This window comes from Plecotus auritus, assembly GCF_963455305.1.
Source record: "Plecotus auritus genome assembly, chromosome: 6".
In the NCBI taxonomy this organism is placed as follows: Eukaryota; Metazoa; Chordata; class Mammalia; order Chiroptera; family Vespertilionidae; genus Plecotus; species Plecotus auritus.
Window position 1 is genome coordinate 140,551,087 of NC_137773.1, and position 20,221 is coordinate 140,571,307.

The 20,221-nt window shown below is 49.0% G+C and overlaps 2 protein-coding genes across 2 annotated transcripts; both read left to right on the plus strand.

Moving 5' to 3' along the window:
• The first annotated feature begins 898 nt into the window (after nt 1–898).
• On the plus strand, nt 899–3,688 carry JAGN1 (jagunal homolog 1). The gene is made up of 2 exons (XM_080675877.1): nt 899–1,104; nt 2,725–3,688. Exons 1-2 carry the CDS (start codon nt 1,016–1,018, stop codon nt 3,185–3,187), a joined length of 552 nt encoding a protein of 183 aa, XP_080532003.1. The 5' UTR covers nt 899–1,015; the 3' UTR covers nt 3,188–3,688.
• Nucleotides 3,689–8,340: 4,652 nt separating this feature from the next.
• On the plus strand, nt 8,341–19,951 carry IL17RE (interleukin 17 receptor E; the record flags this gene model as incomplete). The annotated part of the gene is made up of 16 exons (XM_080675519.1): nt 8,341–8,472; nt 8,839–8,854; nt 9,666–9,770; nt 10,986–11,083; nt 11,331–11,490; nt 11,586–11,725; nt 13,123–13,191; nt 14,062–14,128; nt 15,082–15,257; nt 15,343–15,390; nt 15,473–15,518; nt 15,684–15,832; nt 17,531–17,599; nt 18,087–18,138; nt 18,244–18,342; nt 18,799–19,951. The coding sequence occupies 16 exons, from the start codon at nt 8,341–8,343 to the stop codon at nt 19,353–19,355; spliced, it is 1,983 nt and encodes a 660-aa protein (XP_080531645.1). The 3' UTR covers nt 19,356–19,951.
• Between the last annotated feature and the right edge of the window lie 270 nt (nt 19,952–20,221).

A 20,221-nucleotide genomic window follows, 5' to 3' on the forward strand; every position in this document is an offset into this window, starting at 1 on the left:
TCAGCTGCCTTCTGCATCTGCCTTCTGCATGTCCCCTACTGGGGATCCAGCCCGAAACCAGGGCACGTGCCCTGACCTGGGATCCAAATCTGATCTCCTGACCACACTCAACCACTGAGCCACACCTGCCGGGCTTCCTTTTCATTTCTTTATCCTTTAAACAACTCCCCATTCCCTCTTCCCCCTGCCCCTGGCAACCATCATTTAACTTTCTTCCTCTACATAATATATTTTTCTTTCATGGCCAGGACCTTTTTGAAAAGTACAGTCCAGTTATCTTGTAGAATGTCCCTCAATTTGAATTTATCTGTCATCTCCTCATGATTAGATCCAGGTTAAGTATCTCCGGCAGGAATATCACAGAACTGATGCTGTGTATCAGGAGGTACAAGTGGTGGTTTGTCATTAGTGGTCAAATTAATTTTGATTACTTGGTTAAAGGGATTCGCACAAGTTTTCTCCAAAGTTACTGTTTTCTCTTTGCAACGATTGATTATGTAATCCATGGATAGATATTTCGTGACTGTGTGATGTGTGCTTGGAAAGTCACAGAACCCTTCCAAGCATCAGTTTCCCCATCTGTGAGGGGGGGGCGGGCAGCGGCCTCTTAAACTCATATTAGAGTTTTAAAAAGTGAAAGTGCTAAAAAAATTTCTCCATCTATGAAGTGGGGACAGCGGCCTAGAGTTTAAGAAAGTCAAAGTGGTCAAGAGTGCTCTGCTCCTGGCAGAAGGCAAAATGATGTCTGCGGCGGGGAGGAGGGGGCTAGGTTAATTTCTTGCTCTCCCTGCTGGAGAGGCGGCCGGGGCGGGGCCGGGAGAGACCGCGTGCGCATGCGCGTGTGCGGGAGGAGAATGACCACAGAGTCGGTCCTCCTGAGACAGAGGGGCCGGAAGTTGTTTTCACAGAACCCGTGTGACTGCTGGGGTTCCGGAGCTGAGACAGCGTGAAGAGGGTCTGCAGGAGTAAGGGTATCTGCGTGAACGACGCCGGGGTTCAGGGCAGGGCCAGGCCAATGGCGTCTCGGGCAGGCCCGCGAGCTGCCGGCACTGACGGCAGCGACTTTCAGCACCGAGAGCGCGTCGCCATGCACTACCAGATGAGGTATGAAGCGAGGCGAGGAGCACACAGGCCTTCTCCTGGCCGGAGCCTGCCAGGCCTGGGAAGCGACGCCCCCCGGCCTCAGGCTCTTCCTCCCCAGCCTGTCCACACTCACCTGCCAAGTCCCCTCCTCCCGAGACGGCCCAGGGCCAGTCCCCAATCCTGGAAAGCCCAGTTGCTCCCATGGGTCCATCCCTTGGTCCACCCTGTGCCTTGAGAGGGTGCAGACCCCCCTGGGCTCCAGTTGTGGTGATGCTGGCCCCGCTGTGTGATCTTGGGAACCTAATTTCTAATTGAGCCTCAGTTTCCTCACTTGCAAGAGGAAAAAAGGAATCGACCATTAAGGGATGGGTGAAGAATTAGTGAGCTAATAATTCGTGTAAAGGATGTAGCATAAGTTCTAGCACAAAATCGAGTCTGCCCAATACATGGTAGCTGTTGTATTTGGGGAATGTAGACCGTAAAGGCCAGCCTTTCCCTGCCTAAAATGAATTTTATAAATACCCCACATAAGGGGTATTTCTTCATTACCCCGTCAGCAAACATTTATTGATCTTCTACCCAGTAGGCATTTTATGCGAGGCACTGAAGATTTAGTGAGCAAAAGCAGACCTGGTCTTTGTATGCATATTACACCTTCAATAAAAAAAACCTATTAACAAAACAAACAAAAAAACCTGGTTCCTGTCTTCATCAATCTTGAAGTCGAGAGATAACTGACTTTCCTACCTTTTCACACTTTCTATAATGAATATTTTTAAAATAAAAAACTTTAAAAGATTCCCCCCCCCTTAAATCCATTTAACGCTTCCAGAATGCTTTTGCATTTTCCTCTCCAGAGTTTTAAATAATGACAAGCTCGTTGGACCCTCACTCCATTCTTATCCTTAAGACCCCTGCCTAAGGGCACCTCACAGCCCAAGCAAGTATTTTCAAGCCCTAGGAGAGCAGAGACTGTCCTCCAGGATGGGAAGAAGATACATTTAGGACATGAGAGAGTTAGAAGAATAAGAAATAATGTACTTCCTTTAGATGAAACAGTCTACTCTAGCAGGGGAAGTATGAGCAGCCTGAGCTGGTTTCCTCACTGCCCATACCTCCTTCCTCTGTGCTATACTCCGAGGGTGCAGTGAGAGTCATCTTTCTAAACACAACTCTGAGTTACTCTTCTGCCTTTAAACCAACTATTCATAGACATTGCAATTTCATATCCTGCTACTCCCCTCCTTACCTAGGATGTATTCCTGCCATACCCAACCACTGGCTTTCTTGGAACACAAATGCCTTGTGTTTTTCGGCCTGCATGCAATTAGGAACGCCCATCTCCTTTCATCCCTCAGAGCCGAGCTCAAATATCACCCTCTAAATGGCCTTCTCAGATGTCCCCTCCCAAGCAGAATTGATTACTGCTTTTTGGGATCCCATGTATCTTGCAACATATATTTACTAGAGCTCTTCCAGTTTGTTTGCTAATAATTTTTCTTCTGTTCCTTGTGCCCAGCCTCTAGGCCGGAACTAGATCTTATTCACATTCATATGCTATTGTCCAATATACTTGCCTGGCATACAGTTGGTCAGAAAATTTTGAATGAAAGGAACTTCTCCCTCTGCTCTGCCCCACAGTGTGACCCTCAAGTATGAAATCAAGAAGCTGATCTACGTCCATCTGGTCATATGGCTGCTGCTGGTTGCCAAGATGAGCGTGGGACACCTGAGGCTCTTGTCACATGATCAGGTGGCCATGCCCTATCAGTGGGAGTATCCATATTTGCTGAGCATTGTGCCCTCTCTCTTGGGTCTCCTCTCCTTCCCCCGCAACAACATTAGCTACCTGGTGCTCTCCATGATCAGCATGGGGCTCTTTTCCATCGCTCCCCTCATTTATGGCAGCATGGAGATGTTTCCTGCTGCACAGCAGCTCTATCGCCATGGCAAGGCCTACCGCTTCCTCTTTGGTTTTTCTGCTGTCTCCGTTATGTACCTGGTGTTGGTGCTGGCAGTTCAAGTGCATGCCTGGCAGTTACACTACAGCAAGAAGCTCCTAGACTCTTGGTTCACCAGCACACAGGAGAAGAAGCGTAAATGAAGCCTGCCGGATGGACTGATCTCTGGGGTGAAGCCTAGCCCCCCTCCCATTGAGAAGAGTGAGAGGGTAGAGGAGCTGTTCTAAAATCTCTGTTGGTAATTTTGGCAGCTGTGATGTTGGCAACTGGTGCAAACTAGGTCCAAATTCTGGAAAGCTGCTACTATTGTCATTAGCTGAGGTGGCAAAATGATATTTAACTTATTCCTGGTTGGCTGGAACTGAGTGAAGAACAGCTGTAAAACAAACTTCAGCTAGTTTAAGTTGAAGCCCTTCAGGATTTTTCTCTTTTAAGATTGAGCCTCATCCTTGCCTCTTAGTCATTCTCTCCATTTCCATCCATTACCACTTAGCCACTGAAACTGGAGATGAGGATCAACCAAATTCTACTTCCATTTATGGGTGATTGGGAGGAAACATTAGGCTGCTTTCCCGCAGGCTGTGGTCTCTAACCTGAAGCATTTTAATTACAAAGAACCTCAATAAAGTTATAACTGCCCTGTCTACCCTGTGCCTTGTGCTTGGGATATAACTGTGAATGGTGCATTGCTTGAGAGGCTTTAGACACTAGGAGATAGATGGGAACTCTTTGAGAAACCTGAGAGTGGCCATAGAGAAGGAAAAAGTTGCCACCCTGTAGCTGATCAGCAGGAACTATCATGGGCCATACATTTAATCTCTCCACCTATCAGATGGTTCATTCTCACTTATCCAGCTTGGATTATGCAGTCTTCTTTTGGTTGTATATTCATGTTTATTATTCAGTGTTAGAGTGTCAGTTACGTGTCTGATACAGTAGTCTCCCTTATCTGTGGGGGATATGTTCTAGATCCCCAGTGGATGCCTGAAGCCTTAGTGCCAAATCCTATATATACTGTGTTTTTCCTCTACATACATATCTATGGTAAAGTTTAATTTATAAATTAGGCACAATAAGATATTAGCAACAGTAATAAACTAGAATAATTATATCAATATACTGTAATAAAAGTTATGTGAATATGGTCTCAGGGTGAGATTTCATCATGCTAGTCAGAACACTGTTTCAACTTCTGAATTATGTATTTCTGGAATTTTCCATTTAATATTTTTGGACTGTGGTTAACTGTAGATAATTGAAACCACAGAAAGTGAAACGTAGGTAAAGGGGGACTACTCTACTGTATTATGGTGTCCACAATAATTTAAAAATATCCCTGCATATAGGGAATGTGCAACCTAGGTGAAACATGATACAAATGTGAAACAACGAGTGAACAATATTTAATGGTATGGAGCAGATAAGTTAAAAATACAAGTGAAAAAGAGATATGTAGCCCTAGATGGTTTGGCTCAGCGGATAGAGCATCGGACTATGGACTGAAGGGTCCCAGGTTCGATTCTGGTCAAGGGCATGTACCTTGGTTGCGGGTACATCCCCAGTAGGGGTTGTGCAGGGAGCAGCCGATCAGTGTTTCTCATCATTGATGTTTCTGTCTTCCTCTCCCTTCCTCTCTGAAATCAATAAAAAAAATATTAAAAAACAACAACAAACGAAATATGTGAACTAAAGGCTCTTTCATGCTTAAAAGTGACAGTAAATACTACATGGAAGATGTGTGTCCCTTTATATAGATTAGATATATAAATATATGGAGATACAGATAATTTCTTACTCTTTACCCAAGGATATGTTTATTGATTTTTAAAGAAAAAGAGAAACATAGATTGGTTGGCTCTCTTATGCGCCCCATCCTGGGACTGAACCCACAACTTAGGTATGTGCCCTGACTGGGAATTGAATCCATAACCTTTTGGTGTACGGTACAACAGTCCAACCAACTGAGCCACACTGGCTAGGATCCCTTTACTCTTACCCATTTGATTTTATGTCTCTGGATGGATGATGCTCAGATCCTAACTCCAGATCTCTTTCCTCTCCAGAGTTATAGTCATTCTTCTGTTCTATAAACATTAGTTATGTACTCAGCCACTATTAGGTACTGGGAGTACTTTCTGACTACAAAATCTCTTCCTCTGGATGTCCTCATTATCATATCAAACTTAACTCTGCCTTCTACCTCATATTCATTCCTCTTCCTGCATCCCTATATGCAAGAGAGTATACCAAGAGCACAGCTCTAGATCATCATCATAAGTCCCTACTATGTGCCATTCATTTTTGAACAACCAAAATTCTTAATCTCGGAGATTTTCCAAAGTGTGGTCTCAATGCAGCAGTCCTGTATTATCTCAATACTCTCACCACACAATATCTTAGCAGAACCTCTTATGAATCCCCATATTGGTTTCATGTTTTCCCAGTTTGTTCTTTTTTTAAAAAATATATTTTATTGATTTTTTTACAGAGAGGAAGGGAAAGGGATAGAGAGTTAGAAACATTGATGAGAGAGAAACATCGATCAGCTGCCTCCTGCACACCCCCAACTGGGGATGTGCCTGCAACCAAGGTACACGCCCCCGACCGGAATCGAACCTGGGACCCTTCAGTCCGCAGGCTGACACTCTATCCACTGAGCCAAACCGGTTTGGGCTCCCAGTTTTCTTAAAGTTCCCAAATGGCCCTTGGCAGAAAAAAGTTCCCCACCCCTGAAAGGGGTCAAGAAAAGAGAAGTATAGCCCTAGCTGGCTTGGCCCAGTGGATAGAGTCTAGGCCTGTGGACTGAAGGGTCTCAGGTTCGGTTCTGGTCAAAGGCATATGCCTGGGTTGCTGGCTTGATCCCCAGTGGGGGATGTGCAAGAGGCAGCCGATCAATGATTAATCGTTTCTCCCTCTCCCTCTCTAAAATCAATAAAAAATTTTTTAAAAAGAGAAGTACTAGTATTAAAGAACAGAACCAAGTTTCTCATTTCATTGAAAGATGCACGATTGCTGCCGGAAGTGGCAGATGGAGGCCAGTGGACACCAGGACTGAAGGGTGAGGTGACCTTAGGCTCCTCCACTACTACCAGTTTGGGAAGCTGACATGATGAGGCATGTGATCACTTATAGCTTGTTGCCTTTCAAGTGGTGCGCCTTTCCGCACTACTTCAGCAAGGGCATCCCCAACGTGCTGTGCAGCAAGGATTCAGGCATCCATCCTTGGCGTCATACGGCCATTTGTAGCATTTTATCTTGTCCACACATGGGGGACCCAGGAATTCGAGAAATCCAAGAGGAAGAATCGAGCTGCCTATGAAAATGACAAGTGAGCAACTCCTCTGGTGTATGGTTCCCTGTGTCTGAAAGACCCTTCTCTGGGAGAGGAGTCTACATTGTATAGTGCCTTGAAGACTCAATAAACTTCTTGTGGGCTGCAGTGTTCTGATTTTGCATTTTTGGGAGCAGAATCCTTGGTGTAACTTGCTAATATTCAACTTAATGAACTCCCTTCCGCAGATGAGCCCTGAACAGTTTTGGCTTGTCTGGGAATTTGGTGGAGTGGGACTCACCCCTTGTTCTACAGTACACTCTACAAGAAAGCAGCTGCAGCTACTCTTGCAAGCTGGCCATGGTGGCATGGACTGTGTGGAGTGTATGTATGTTCCTGTCCCTCTGCTCCCATAATAACAATAATAAAATCTATAGTGTAAAACATTAAAAAAAAATTTTTTTAATGCATGATCTATGTAGATCTGAACCACTATGAGTTAGATAACAATTTAGGCAGAAGACTCCCTAACCCTTAGAATGGCCAGACCACACTTTTCTTCCTTCACATCTCACTCATTTGTCTGCAGTGATGGGCTCCAAGGTCAAAAGACAGAACTGTGTCAGGCCTTTTGGGGCTCCCAGAAGCAGAGGGAGATGAGGCAGTGGGAGGAGGACCGGAAGGGAATTGACCTGTGAGAGGCTGGCAGAAGTGGAGCTCCATAAGTTAGAGACCTGGACTTTGACCAAATTACGTTCCTTTTGGCTTATTTATCTTTTTGAAATGAAAACAATTCCCACCTGACTTACAATGTAGTTACGAGGATCAAATATGAAAGTACTTAGTGAAACGGATAAACTGCTATCATAATTTACATTTATTCAATGAAAGAGCACCTATTTCATGGCATCCACCCTAGGCACTGGAGAAGCATGAAGAATAAGAAAGGGTCTTTATCTTCTAAGGAACTCCAAAGCTAGAGGGTATTTTTTAGGATAATGGGTAGGATGGGATCTTCAGAAAGTGGACCTGAGGACTTAGAAACTAGAATTGGCCTAAAGAAAGCTATGGTGCAGAGTGACAGTAACAATTTCAAGATGCCTTAACCCAGTAGGTGTGCCCCAAACTTTCCACTGTGTGCGTCACCAAGGTGAGGGCTGAAGCAGCTCAAATGCTCCATGAGCGGGAGGAAGCTGTGGGATGATGGGGAGGGTCCCAACAAAGACTGGAGCCTCGTCAGCATCATCAGAAACCACAAGAAACCAGGTCAGTGTGTGGGGCCTGCTCCCTTAGCTCCAGGGCTCTGCTGTAAGCTCTGTGGCTTCCTGAGCAGACTCTTCTGAATAGTGGATCCTTGAAGCCAAAGGCCCCTTTGGCATGGAACCCTCTGTCCAGAAAAGCTGGAACTGACTAGAGAAAACTGAGCTGTAGTCCTGAGAGTCAGCCAGGTGGGGAACCAGGTTGCATATGGGGTCATGTGAGGCTTATGTGCAGCCTTTAGTGCTTTCTTCTTGTTCTGCCCAACTCCAAATGGTGTGCCAGTCACCTCTCTCTCTGGCATCCAATGCAGAGTAGTGTTTAATAGCTCTGTTAATTCTCTAAGTGAGGGGATGAAGCATATGTCTAGAGAAGATTAAAGTCAAGAGCTAGTTAACAGGCGTGTAGAGGGTGTTGCAGAGTAGGAGGGGTTAAAAAATGGGTGCAGCCAACCATTTCCCTAACCCTGTGCTGGCTGGCCTCTTTCCTGCTATTTCTCTGCCAGAGCAGGAGAAATGCCCTCCAGTTGGAGACAGTAGGGTTTTCTGGGGGGCAAGCATCCCTCAGTCCCTCTGCTTGGAGGAGAAGGAATGTGGCCTGGCCTGCTCGTTAGGATCAAGGAGGAGCTTTGGGGCTGGGCGGGGCAAGGGCAGGCTGAGGCGAGGGTTCCTATCGGCATTGTGCTCCCTGTTGCTGTACTGCAAAGCCCTGCTGCCCACCTTCAGGCCGTGCAGCCATGTTCTGGGTGCCCTGACCCAACGGAAGTCCATGGGGCACCCCAGACTGGCAGCCCTGCTCCTGCCTCTCCACCTGATGCTCATTGGCGTCTCTGCCTCCGCTGGGATTGGCTGTCCCTGTCTGCCCCACTGGACTACCTGCTGTCTGCTGGTCTCCCACATGGTAAGGTGCCATTACCGGGTGGGGATATCTGCCTGGCACAGGCTGGAAGAGCTCTCCACTCTCCTGTCTGTCCTTTTCCACCTCCCCAAGTCCATGTGCTCTGGTGGCAGCCTCAGTGTGCCCTCTACACAATCTCAAAGGGGTGGGAAGGTCTTAGTGGCCTGAGGGCCTGGGCAGGGTGGAGCTGCGAAGAAAAAAGCCACAGGGGATGGGCTGTTAGCTTCTGGGCCTCAGAATTAGGTGATTTGAGGCAAAGACCCCAAGAAGAGTGCTCCTTATGAGAATCCCTCCTAATTATACTTCTCTCCTTTTTCTCTCTCTCCCCCTTCTCTCCCCCCGCCCCCTTACTGGGCCCTGTGCCTTCAGGATGACAGTTTCACTGGTAAGTCTCATTCCCTGCCCTGCTCCTCTTCCCCACACCCTTCCCCCGCCCCCACTATTGATTTTTAGAGAGAATGGAAGGGAGGGGAGAGAGAGAGACAGACATCTATGTGAGAGAGACACATGGATTGGTTGCCTCCTGCAGGTGCTCTGACCAGGGCTGGGGATTGAACCTGCAACCCAAGTATGTGCCCTTGACCAGGAATTGAACCCGAGACCCTTTGGTGCATAGGCCAACACTCTATCCACTGAGCAACACCGGCCAGGGTCCCCACACCCCTTTTGTTCCAGATCCCCAGTGAGGCTTGCATTCTACTTTTTGGTTCACAGCCTGGGAAGTAGCATAGTAGCAAGGAAAAAGCACAGGGTTTATAGAATCAGGACAGTCCAGATTTGCATTACCATTCTGCCACATATTCCACGTGTGGCTGCAGTCAGTACACTTAAGTGCAGTCCGACCCTCAATTTCTGCGGGGTCTATCAGAACAGTAGAAATGATTGTACAATGAAGACTGTTGCCCCTGAGCTGTGGGAAGGATTAAATGAGAGACCTGTAAATCTCCAGGCACACACACCCCTTAACTGTCAGTAATAAAATGACGTTCATATTTTCTCACATATTATCTTACTTGATCTTGATAACAGCCTCCCTTTATGAATGGTAAAGTTAAGGCTTAGAGGAGCCCATAACTTGCCCAAAGTCCCAGAGCCAGGATGTAAGTGGCAGAGCTCAGCCTCAAGTCCTTCTTGTCTGAGGCAGGAGAGATGTCCTTGGACCCTAACACTTGATTTTATTTTTTCACCTTTTGCAGAAAGATCTGCCCATATTCCTTGCCATATCCTGCCACATACCTGGGGTGCTTGGCGCTGGTACTGCCCCTGCTGTTTGTGCCTGCACCTGGTGTCAACTCCTTCAGGTATGAGAAATAACCCTTGGGCCATTCTCAATGGAGATGTGAATTGGGGGCATTTAGGGGTCGGGGAGGCTGAGGCAAGTGGGACTGATATTAGTGAGTTCATTTGTATCATTTTGGGATGTTTCTTTTTTCAGCTGGCACCAATTGTTGGAATTAAAATGTCATTTCTAGAAATTTACTATTAATATCTTCTATTTGTAAAGTAAGATCCTTCTTATTTAACTCTGTATTTTTATTGCCTAGCTGAGTGACTGATATATACTAAATGACCATACTCTGCTTAAGAATGGGCAGTTTTGCCAAAACCGGTTTGGCTCAGTGGATAGAGCGTCAGCCTGCGGACTGAAAGGTCCCAGGTTCGATTCCGGTCAAGGGCATGTGACTTGGTTGCGGGCACATCCCCAGTAGGAGGTGTGCAAGAGGCAACTGATCGATGTTTCTCTCTCATCGATGTTTCTGACTATCTATCCCTCTTCCTTCCTCTCTGTAAAAAATCAATAAAAAAAAAAAAAAGAATGGGCAGTTTGTAATTTTTCACTGTTATAAATAATACTACAATGAACATCTTTTTAAAAAATATTTGTTTATTGATTTCAGAGAGGAAGGGAGAGGGAGAGAGAGAGAGAAACATCAATGATGAGAGAAAATCATTGATTGGCTATCTCCTACACACCCCACACTGGGAATTTTGCCTACAACCCAGGCATGTGCCCTGACCAGGAATCGAACCATGACCTCCTGGTTCATAGGTCAAACGCTCAACCGCTGAGCCACGACAGACGGGCTACAATGAACATCTTTAAGATGTTCTCTTTTTCTCTACTTAAGAAATTAGTCATTTAAAAATTTTTATTTACTGATTTTAGAAAGAGAGGAAGGGAGAGAGAGAGAATGAAAGAGAGAGAGAAAGAGAGAGAAACATTGATTTGTGTTCTACTTATTTATGTATTCATTGGTTGCTTCCTGTATGTGTCTTAACCAGAGATTGAACCCGCAACCTTAGTGTATTGGTACAATGCTCTAACCAACTGAGATTCCTGACCAGGTCAAGAAATTAATCCATTTTTTATTGTAGCATAACTTTCAGGACTAAAGAGGCTGATGTCATTACCCTCCCTGATCCAAAATGACTTACTCTCCAACACTGGGCCATCATCTCCAGGTAGGGAAGGGGCAGTAAAGGGCTAGATGTTAAATGTGCCCTTTCCTGTGCAGACCTTCAACGGAGCTGGTTTCACCACCTGGTGCAGAAATCCAAAAAGTCTTACATGTTCCAGTTCTGTAGGAGACACAAGATGCCAGCGTCTGCTCAGGTACTCTCCCTGCCAGTTCCAGTCCTGCCCTGTGCCCCTTTCCTTTCTGGCCTCTCATTTTGTTCTCCAGCCCTGTGAGAGATGGAAAGCATGGGGATGAAGTAGACTATTCTTCCATTACACAGTTAGGGAAACTGAGGCCTAAATGTTGAGCAGCTTACCTGTAGTACCCCAGGTTCCAGAGGGGGAAATAGAAGCCAGAGATCCTGATTCCTGGCTTAAGGCCAACCTTGCTCTCTGCCTACAGGGGAAGCTGCTGAGTCGCTGTTGCCTGTCTGAGAAGGACCATCACATCTCCGTCCCCTCCCCAGACATCTCCCAAAATGTGCTGCGCTTCAAAAGGACCCAACCTTCAGATCCAGGGGCAGTGGAAGGTCTCCCGAGACAGGACTCACAAAGGCATAGAGGTAGACATGGGGTGTGACTTGAGATAGGCATAGTCAAGTAGTGGTGCCTTCGCTAAAGCCATGAGACAAGGCCACCAAGTCCCCCTTCTCCCCAGGGCCTGACTTCTCCTTTGACTTGCTGCCTGAGGCACGGGCTATTCGAGTAAGCATTCCCTCAGGCCCTGCGGTCAGCGTGCGTCTTTGTCACCAGTGGGCACTAGAGTGTGAAGAGCTGAGCAGTCCCTTTGATGTCCAGGTATGGAGTGTCATTTTCCTGTAAAAAGCAAGATCACACAGTGCTAGAGCAAAAACAGCCTACCCATTGTACATACAGGGAGCCTGAGGTCCAGGGAGGGGAGAAAATTCTCCAAAACCCACAAGTCCGAAGTGCCTAGCATTAAGATTTCTTTGGACTAGACAGAAAATGCAGGCGGCCTTGTCACATGGGAGGAGAGGAAAGGAAAGGGCATGCAGAGACCTGGTGCAACTGTGAATGACTAGCAGAGAAATGAATATGGTATTTACCCCCATGAGAGGAGCCTCAGTGAGATTCAGATTATATTAAGAAACCTTTTCAGTTCCTTCAAGCAGTTGTTTTCCCCGAGAAAATAACGAAGTGGTCACATCTGTCCTGGTTCCCTTCCATTTCCCTCCCTTTGTAGCCTTCCTCAGAAAGTGAGATGACCCTCATTTCCCCAGCCAGATCTTGACACAACACCTCAACCTCCAGTTGTCACTGAGGCCCTTGTGTACAGTTGGCACCATTTGCAGAGACTGATGCTGCACCACTGAGACCCTCAGCCCTCCTTATTTATAAAGTAGTGATTACACCTCCCAAGATCACTGCAGTGCTAGCATTTCCTTGAGTTATTGCTTTAGCACCTCACACCCTACATGGCATCTAGCGGGGCTCATTAAATGTATATCCCTTTCCCTGTCTCCTCCCTCCCCTGACTCCATATACAGGGTGGCGCAAAAGTAGGTTTACAGTAGTGAATATGTGAAACACAGAGTTTATTCTTGTATTATTATTTACTAATTATTGTATTACTAGAGGCCCGTTGCACAAAGAGATTCGTGCAATAGGCCTTCCTTCCCCTGGCTGCCGGCACCGGTTTTCCTCTGGCACCCAGGACCCAGGCCTTCCCTCTGCCTGCTGCCTTCAGTCTTTGCTCCAGGCGGAGCACCGCTCCTGTAGCTCCCTCTGCCCCCCGCCCTCCGTCCCCAGCCCTCGTGCTCATAGCAGGCGTCCCGCTCTGCCTGGTCACTCCATGCCTGCATGCATGCTGCCTAGAGGCCCAGAGCGGCTGGGGGGCGGGGCTGCCGCCATCTTTGTTGTGTTGATTTGCATACTCACTCCTGATTGGCTGGTGGGCGTGGCTAAGTGGCAGTCAATTAGCATGTTTCTCTTTTAGTAGTGTAGATTTCCCATATAAATATCTGTAAACCTACTTTTACCCTGCCCTATATTGAGACACCTAGAGAAAATGGTCAGAATACAGAACAGAGACCCCTTGGGAGGAAATTTGTCGATGAAAAAAATTAAGTTTCACATAAGAGAAAAAGTAAGGTCCCAGCTTCTTCTTACCCTCGGCCAGGGTGCCTGTACTCTTTCTCAGGCATCTTTCTCTCCCTTTACTGCTTCGTCAACAGAAAATCGTGTCTAAGGGCCACACTGTAGACCTGCCTTATGAATTCCTTCTGCCCTGTCTGTGCATAGAGGTGAGTAAAGAAAAAGGTGGGAGTTGTCCATGGCCCCACTCCTAGGTCCCCAGATAGTGCAGTTGGTCAAACACATCTCCAGTAAGTCGGGTTTTAAAAGGACTGGGTGTTAACGAGGTGCTTAGGAAGACAGGTGTCAGCTTGACTGTGAGTCACACACTGGATCAGAGATGGAAGTATTCTGCTGAACATGAGATTCTTGGGGGTGATTCCAACCTCAGCTCCACTCAAACCCAGCTTTTCTTGGTCCAGACCTGGATTCAGCCCACTGAGGAGGAATAGGCAGCTCCCTTCACTGTGTGTGCTGATCAGTCACGGTGGGGGCACGTGGCCATTGCAAGGTTCCATATGGCCTCAAAAGTCTTGTCCCCACTACCCCTTCATGGCAGTCCTCCTCTCCATAATTCTCAAGTGCCTAACATTAAGACTTCTTTGGATTAGACAGACAAGGCAGGGGCCTTGTCATCCAGGAGGAAACTAAAGGGAGGCTGCAGGCAGAGACTTGGAACACTGAGCATCTACCAGGGTGGACAACCATTGGGCATCCCAGACGGAGAGACCCATACAGGGCACTAGGCACCTTGGGAACCACTGAGAGTGGGGGAGTAGACAGAGATGTGGACATCACAATCTGCCTCTTTCTGGGGATGGGTTCTCTTCTCCAGGGGCAAGAGGACTCAGCCCCTTATTAGCTGATCTCACTCCCATACTCCGGAGTTCCTCCCCCAGTGTCAGGCACCACTTACCCTTGCCTACACCCTGCACTACTCCCCTTCCTCAATGCCCTGCCAGGTCAGGCAGCTTGCAGTAGGGCAAGAGCAAGGGCAAGCCAAAATGAGTCTTAGGTCTGACCTCTTCTTGTCCCCCCAGGCATCCTACCTGCAAGAGGATACAGTGAGGCGCAAAAAATGTCCCTTCCGGAGCTGGCCTGAAGCCTGTGAGTGCTACTCATATGCATTCTTGTCACGCACAGCCTCTCTCTGTTTCTCTTTCATGCATACACGCACACACTTCCCAACTGTGTTGGAGGAAGCCCCTAGAAGGCATGGGCATTTTCCCTGGAGTCAGTGGGAGAAAAGGGTACTATGTCCACTCCTTAGCCGGCCAATAAATCAGAGTGTAGTAGGCACTGTGGGAGGTTGTACTAGGCACACAGGAGTTGGTGTGTTGAGGATGGACCAACTCCTGTGTGCCTAGAGCTGGGCTCACTCACATCCCAGCTCTGCCACTTATTCTTTCCTGAGACTCAGTTTCCTCATCTGTAAAATAATTATACTTGCCCTGTCTTACTTTCCAACTATTTATGAGGCTTGACTTCACTATGATAAGTGAAAGTGGTTGGTGACATCTAAGGTGCTGCCCACACTTTGTTGTCTCCAAGTGGAAGGGACAGGATGCTCAAACATAACAAATGAACAGCACAAAGCAGCCTACAGTCCAGGGCAGGGTTACACGTAAGGACTAGCCTTTGGGACATGAACTCAGGAAAGGGAGAAGCCAGTGAAGGCTGTCATCAGCAAGAGAAGGTCTCTCAGAGGCAGTGACACCTGAGCTGCGCTCAGAAAACAGAGCGGGATTTAGAAAGGAGAGAAGGGTGGGAAGGTATTCCTGGTTTTGAGAGGAACCTTAGCAAAAATAAAAAGATTTCAAGTTTGGGGAGTAGCAAAGAGCTAGCCAGAATGGAGGTGCAAGAAGGAGTAAATAGAAAAGGTAATAACAAGGGGCTGGAAAAGGCGTGCTCATCTTTGAAGCTCCTAGACAGAGCAGGAACTGTGCTGAACACCTTTGCAAACATCATCTCCTGACACCCTGGGGATGGGGGTGGCCAAACAAGGCCAAAGCAGGGTTCAAGCCTCCCAGGCCTCACTCTCTGCCCCGCTGTCTGCCCAGATGGCTCGGACTTTTGGAAGTCAGTGAACTTTACTGACTACAGTCAGCACAGTCAGATGGTCATGGCCCCAGCACTCCGCTGCCCAGTGAAGCTGGAAGCCTCCCTCTGCCAGAGGCAGGGCGGGAACACCCTCTGCGAAGACCTCCCCAATGCCACAGCTCGAGAGTCAGAGGGGGTGAGACAGGCCTCCCCAGGACCTGGATGGGCAGGGCTGGGACCCAGGGCCCTGATCCCGGACTAACCCCCTTCTCCCACCACAGTGGTATATTTTGGAGAAGGTGGACTTGCACCCCCAGTTCTGTTTCAAGGTACAAACGTGAGTGAGAGGGGATGGGTAGGGGTATGGATGGTGCCTGGCACTTTCTGACCCACCATTCTTGTATTTCTTAGTTCTCTTGTGGAAACAGCAGCCACATTGAATGTCCCCATCAGACTGGTGAGCCAATAAGTGGAACCCCTTCCACCATTTCACCCTCACCCAAATGTGGCCAAGCCAAACTCTAGCCCTGTCTTGACTTCTCTGTTAACTAGCCTAGCTCCTCCTATCACCTCCTGCCAACAGTGTTTCTCACATGACACCCTTTCCCCCACTCCCCGGCAGCCCCATCCTGGAACGTGAGCATGGGCACCCAGGCCCAGCAGCTGATCCTTCACTTCTCCACAAGGATGCATGCCACCTTCAGTGCTGCCTGGAGCCACCCAGACATGGGGCAGGACAGCCTGCTCCCCCCTGTGTACAGCATCAGCCAGGTATGGCCTTGCCAGGCCTTGGCCCCCACCAGGTCCTGTTGCTCAGAGCACAGCAGGTGGAGGCAAGCAAATTCCTGACTTACATCTAGTTATTTATTTACCTGAACAGGCTTTGTTCAGCTGGTTCCTTCTGCCAGTCAGCGGAGTTTCCATGGGGCAGTTTCTAATCCTTTCAGTTTCTGAATTTACAGGGATAAACAGAGGCAAAGGGCTGGCCTTCTCACATCCAGCTATCCTCTGGCCCACTTCAAACTGCTGCCCCATGTTATACTGATGCCCTCTCGAACTCCGCTGTCCTCTACCACTGTGCTCCTGCCTTCCTCCACCAGGCACCTGGCAGGAGTAGTCTCTCACCATCTTGGGAGACAGAGGCCCTGGAAGACTATAAACTACTGACAGACTTGACTATATTATGTGAACTAAGATCAATTTGACTAGTAGACTTTCTTCTGTGTATCTGATATAAAAACCATAATCAAATATATCTTCAAAACCACAGCCCCAAGCTGACTAAGCATGAGTAGCTCTTCCAAGTTCTTTCTTAAATACTCACTTGGCAGCTATTTGTTTTGTATTCTCTGAGGGTTCCCAAGCAGGCAGGTGGTAGCAAATGCTCAAGATTTAAGACCAAGCCGTGATTAAGTTGTAAGGCAAAGTCATGTGGGAAAACCTAACACTGAGAACTAAATCCCTGGACTCATTTGTTTCTGTGAGCTGGGAAAAGACCGCCTTCACTAAGTTCAGCCATGATTTGGGAGCCCCTGCATCAGCACTTGCTCACAGCTGACTGGATAATGGGATCTAGGACAGGGTGGGGTAGGGGAGTCACGGGGGAGGGTATTCCCAAAGTATGGAGATTCTGATCAGCTCCCTACCCAGCACCCAGAACATAGGGCAGAGCCACATCCTGCCTGTAGACAGATGGCAATCAATTCTGTCCAATTCAGCATGTTTATATTGAGTGCCTATTCTGTGCCTACCCTGTCTTAGGCCCTGGAAGACACAAGAAAAGTATATAACAGAGTCTCTGCCCTAGGAGTCCAAGGTGTAATAATAGCTACTACTACTAAATGAATTCACACTGCACTGTGTATTATAAAGAGTGTTCCCATGCATATTTCCATGTGATGCTCAATAATCCAGAAAACCAAGGATTATTAGCCTTCACAGACAAATGAAAAAACTGAGGCTCAGGGATCCATGTACCAACCAAATGTGTGGTTCCACACAGCTAGGAACCACAACGGCAAGAGTTAAGCCTGATTTTGTTAGCTGTGGTCTTCTGACCCCACAACTTACATTTTTTTTCAATGGATAAGCTACCCCTTCAGGTATGCCGGACAGGAGTAGGGCAGCATATTATTAGCCTCCCTGTTTTGTGAACTGCTAGAGGACAGAGAACATCTGTGCCTGCCTTCTTTCCTCAGGGCTTGGCACAGAGGCGGCACCCACAGTATGTCTGTTGACGAGTACCTGATTGACTGATTAATGTGTATCTGTGCAGCAGTTCTGATCTGGGAATGATCAGCGGGATCTAGGAATGAAGCCAGGGAAGGCTTTTTGTCAGGGGTGGCCCTTGGCCTTAGCCTTGGGAGGATTGGAAGGAGGAGGTGGGGGGGGTGGGGGGAGGAACAGCATGGGCAAAGGCTCAGAGCCAGATTTGTTTCCGTGCAGTCATTTTGTTCTTTATTCCAACAGACTCAGGGTTCAAGTCCAGTGACACTAGAGCTCATCATTCCCTTCCTGAGGCCAGGGGCCTGTGTTCTGGTAAGGAATCCTGCCCTCCCTCTCCACATACTCCTCTAGCATCTACTCCACAGGTGGCAGAGGGGGCAAATCCAGTCCACAAAAATGTTTGGTTCGGACAACATGGTGTTTGAGACTGGAATTTGTTACCACCATTTAAATATTGGGAGACATCATATTTTAAAAAGCTGATTTCTGGCTTCTCTTGGGGAAAAAAAATCAGAAAACCTAGTTCTCTGTGTCCACATTCAGGCCTGGTGACAACAGGCTAGAGCTCAGTGGTGTCTGATTACTTCCACCAGGGCCTGTGCCCTCCAGGTCCCCATGGACACCCTGGCCAGTTAACTTTGAGTTTACTCTTTGAGCTTGCCACTCTTGACCTGTTCTGTGCTGGATGAATTCCGTATCCAGGGGGCCTCCCTTTCACTATCTCCACGCTTCATTTAACTTCTCCTGGAGGAGGCACTATACCCTGGCTCACAGGGTGGGGGGGGCTCTGTGCCCTCAGGTGTGGAGGTCAGATGTCCAGTTTGCCTGGAAGCACCTCTTGTGTCCAGATGGTGAGTTCTTTGGCCGGGGGTGTGGGGGTGGGGCGGGGGGGGGGGGAGAGAAGAGAAAGGTTGGGCACTGAGGAGCCCAGCGTGGCCTCACCTTGCTTGACTCAGTCTCTAATAGACACCTGGGACTATTGATCCTGGCACTGCTGGCCCTCACCATTCTACTGGGAGTTGTTTTAGTTCTCATCCTCCGGCGCCCATTGTCAGGTAAGCTCACTTGGGTATAATTTGGGGATTTAGACCTGCGCAGCTCCTAGGCTAGCTGTCCCCTGCCTAGGCTCCCTTCCCCAAGAGCACCCAGCTGTCTGCTACCCAAGGGGGTGTACCTTAGGCCCCCTAGTGGGCAGGATTGGTTAAGGCAGGGCAAAGGTCCCTCTGTACAGGTGGTTCAGTGTATCAAGTCTCTGGGTTACTGGCAAGTGGAGCGGAAATCCAGTCTATGCTGCACCTGCCAATTCTGGCACCCTGGCCCTCACCCCTTCCAGGGTGCTTTTATCTAAATAGCCCCCAAAGCACCCTATTGACTAGAGTTGCCTTGGGTACCCACCCTCAGCGCAGATAAGGAACTGAGGGTGCACCCTATGATGTAGCCCTGAGGCCAAGGAAGATAGAGCTGAGCTGTCCCTTAACCCCCACACTGTTCATCTGTTGCTCCTGCCCTAGGCCCCGGCCAACCGCACCCTGTGCTGCTTCTGCACGTGGCGGACTCAGAGGCGCAGCGGCGCCTGGTGGGAGCGCTGGCTGAACTGCTGCGGGCCACGTTGGGCGGCGGGCGCGACGTGATCGTGGACCTGTGGGAGGGGACACGCGTGGCGCGTGTGGGCCCGCTGCCGTGGCTGTGGGCGGCGCGGGCGCAGGTGGTGCAGGGGCGGGGCACCGTGCTGCTGCTGTGGAGCAGCGCGGGTTCCAGCCCTGCCTACGGCCTGGACACCCGCACCGCACCCCTGCGCGCCCTGCTCCGCGCCGCCCCGCGCCCGCTTCTGCTGCTCGCTTACTTCAGTCGCCTCTGCGCCAAGGGCGACATCCCCCCGCCACTGCGCTCCCTGCCGCGCTACCGCCTTCTGCGAGACCTGCCTCGCCTGCTGCGGGCGCTGGACGCCAGCCCTGCCACCCATGCCACTGGCTGGGGCCGCCTGGGTGCGCGGTCGTGCCTGCGGAATCGCCTGGAACTGTGTCGCCGGCTGGAACGCGAGGCAGCCCAACTTGCCCACCGAGGCTGAGTAGAGCTCCCCAGCAATCCAGATGTCTTGGCCACCGGCGTAGGAGCACTGGCTGGCACCCAGAAAGAGGCTTCTACCCTGGAATTCTCAGGGTGCCTCCCGAGGACTACTCCCCAAAGCCTTATTCCCTGCCTTCCAGCCCAGGAGCAGAGCACCGACCTCACTCCTAGCCCTTGCACACTTTCGTCAGGCTTCCTCCTGAAGCTTCCCTGCCTCTCAGGACCCCCAGAGAGAGAGTCTCTCTTTCTTGGGGGCTCCTCTGACTCTAGTCCTGATGTGGGAAGGGGACCTTCCCACTTCCTCTCTCCAAAATTCCAGAGAGCAGTCTGCACATTCTCCAGTGAAGGCTGGAGAGGTTGAGGCAGGGGTGGGGGAGGCAGGAGCTATGGCCTTTCTGAAGGAGGTTGACTCTAGAGAAGTAGGAGAAACCTCCTTGGGGGTCAGGGATCCTTCTTTCCCACACCCAGGCCTTGCTCCGGTGGAAAGGGAGGGAGGACTGGACCCAGGGAAAAAGGCTTTGGCCCTGGGTGGCCAGGGCAAAGGTGGGGCAGTGGACACCAAGATGGAGAAAGATGAATAAAGGCAAACATGATGGATAAACTAAGAAACACCATGTGCTTCTCTAGTGTGCCCAGGATGCTCAGTTAGGGGAAGGGCCAGCACCACCCTGCCTGGGGGTTGAAATCTATTAGTTGTGGCCCAAATCCTCCATGTCCACACCCACATCCCCATCCACCATGCAGTGTCACTGGAAAAGCAAAGGAGGACCTGGAAATCTTGATCCTCACTATAATTCTTTTTTTTTTTTTAATATATTTTATTGATTTTTAACAGAGAGGAAGGGAGAGGGATAGAGAGTCAGAAAC

Coding starts and splice junctions, on each gene's coding strand:
- JAGN1 (XM_080675877.1), top strand. CDS start 1,016: ATGGCGTCTCGGGCAGGCCCGCGAGCTGCCGGCACTGACGGCAGCGAC. Junction 1,105..2,724: donor GCCATGCACTACCAGATGAG/GTATGAAGCGAG, acceptor TCTGCCCCACAG/TGTGACCCTCAAGTATGAAA.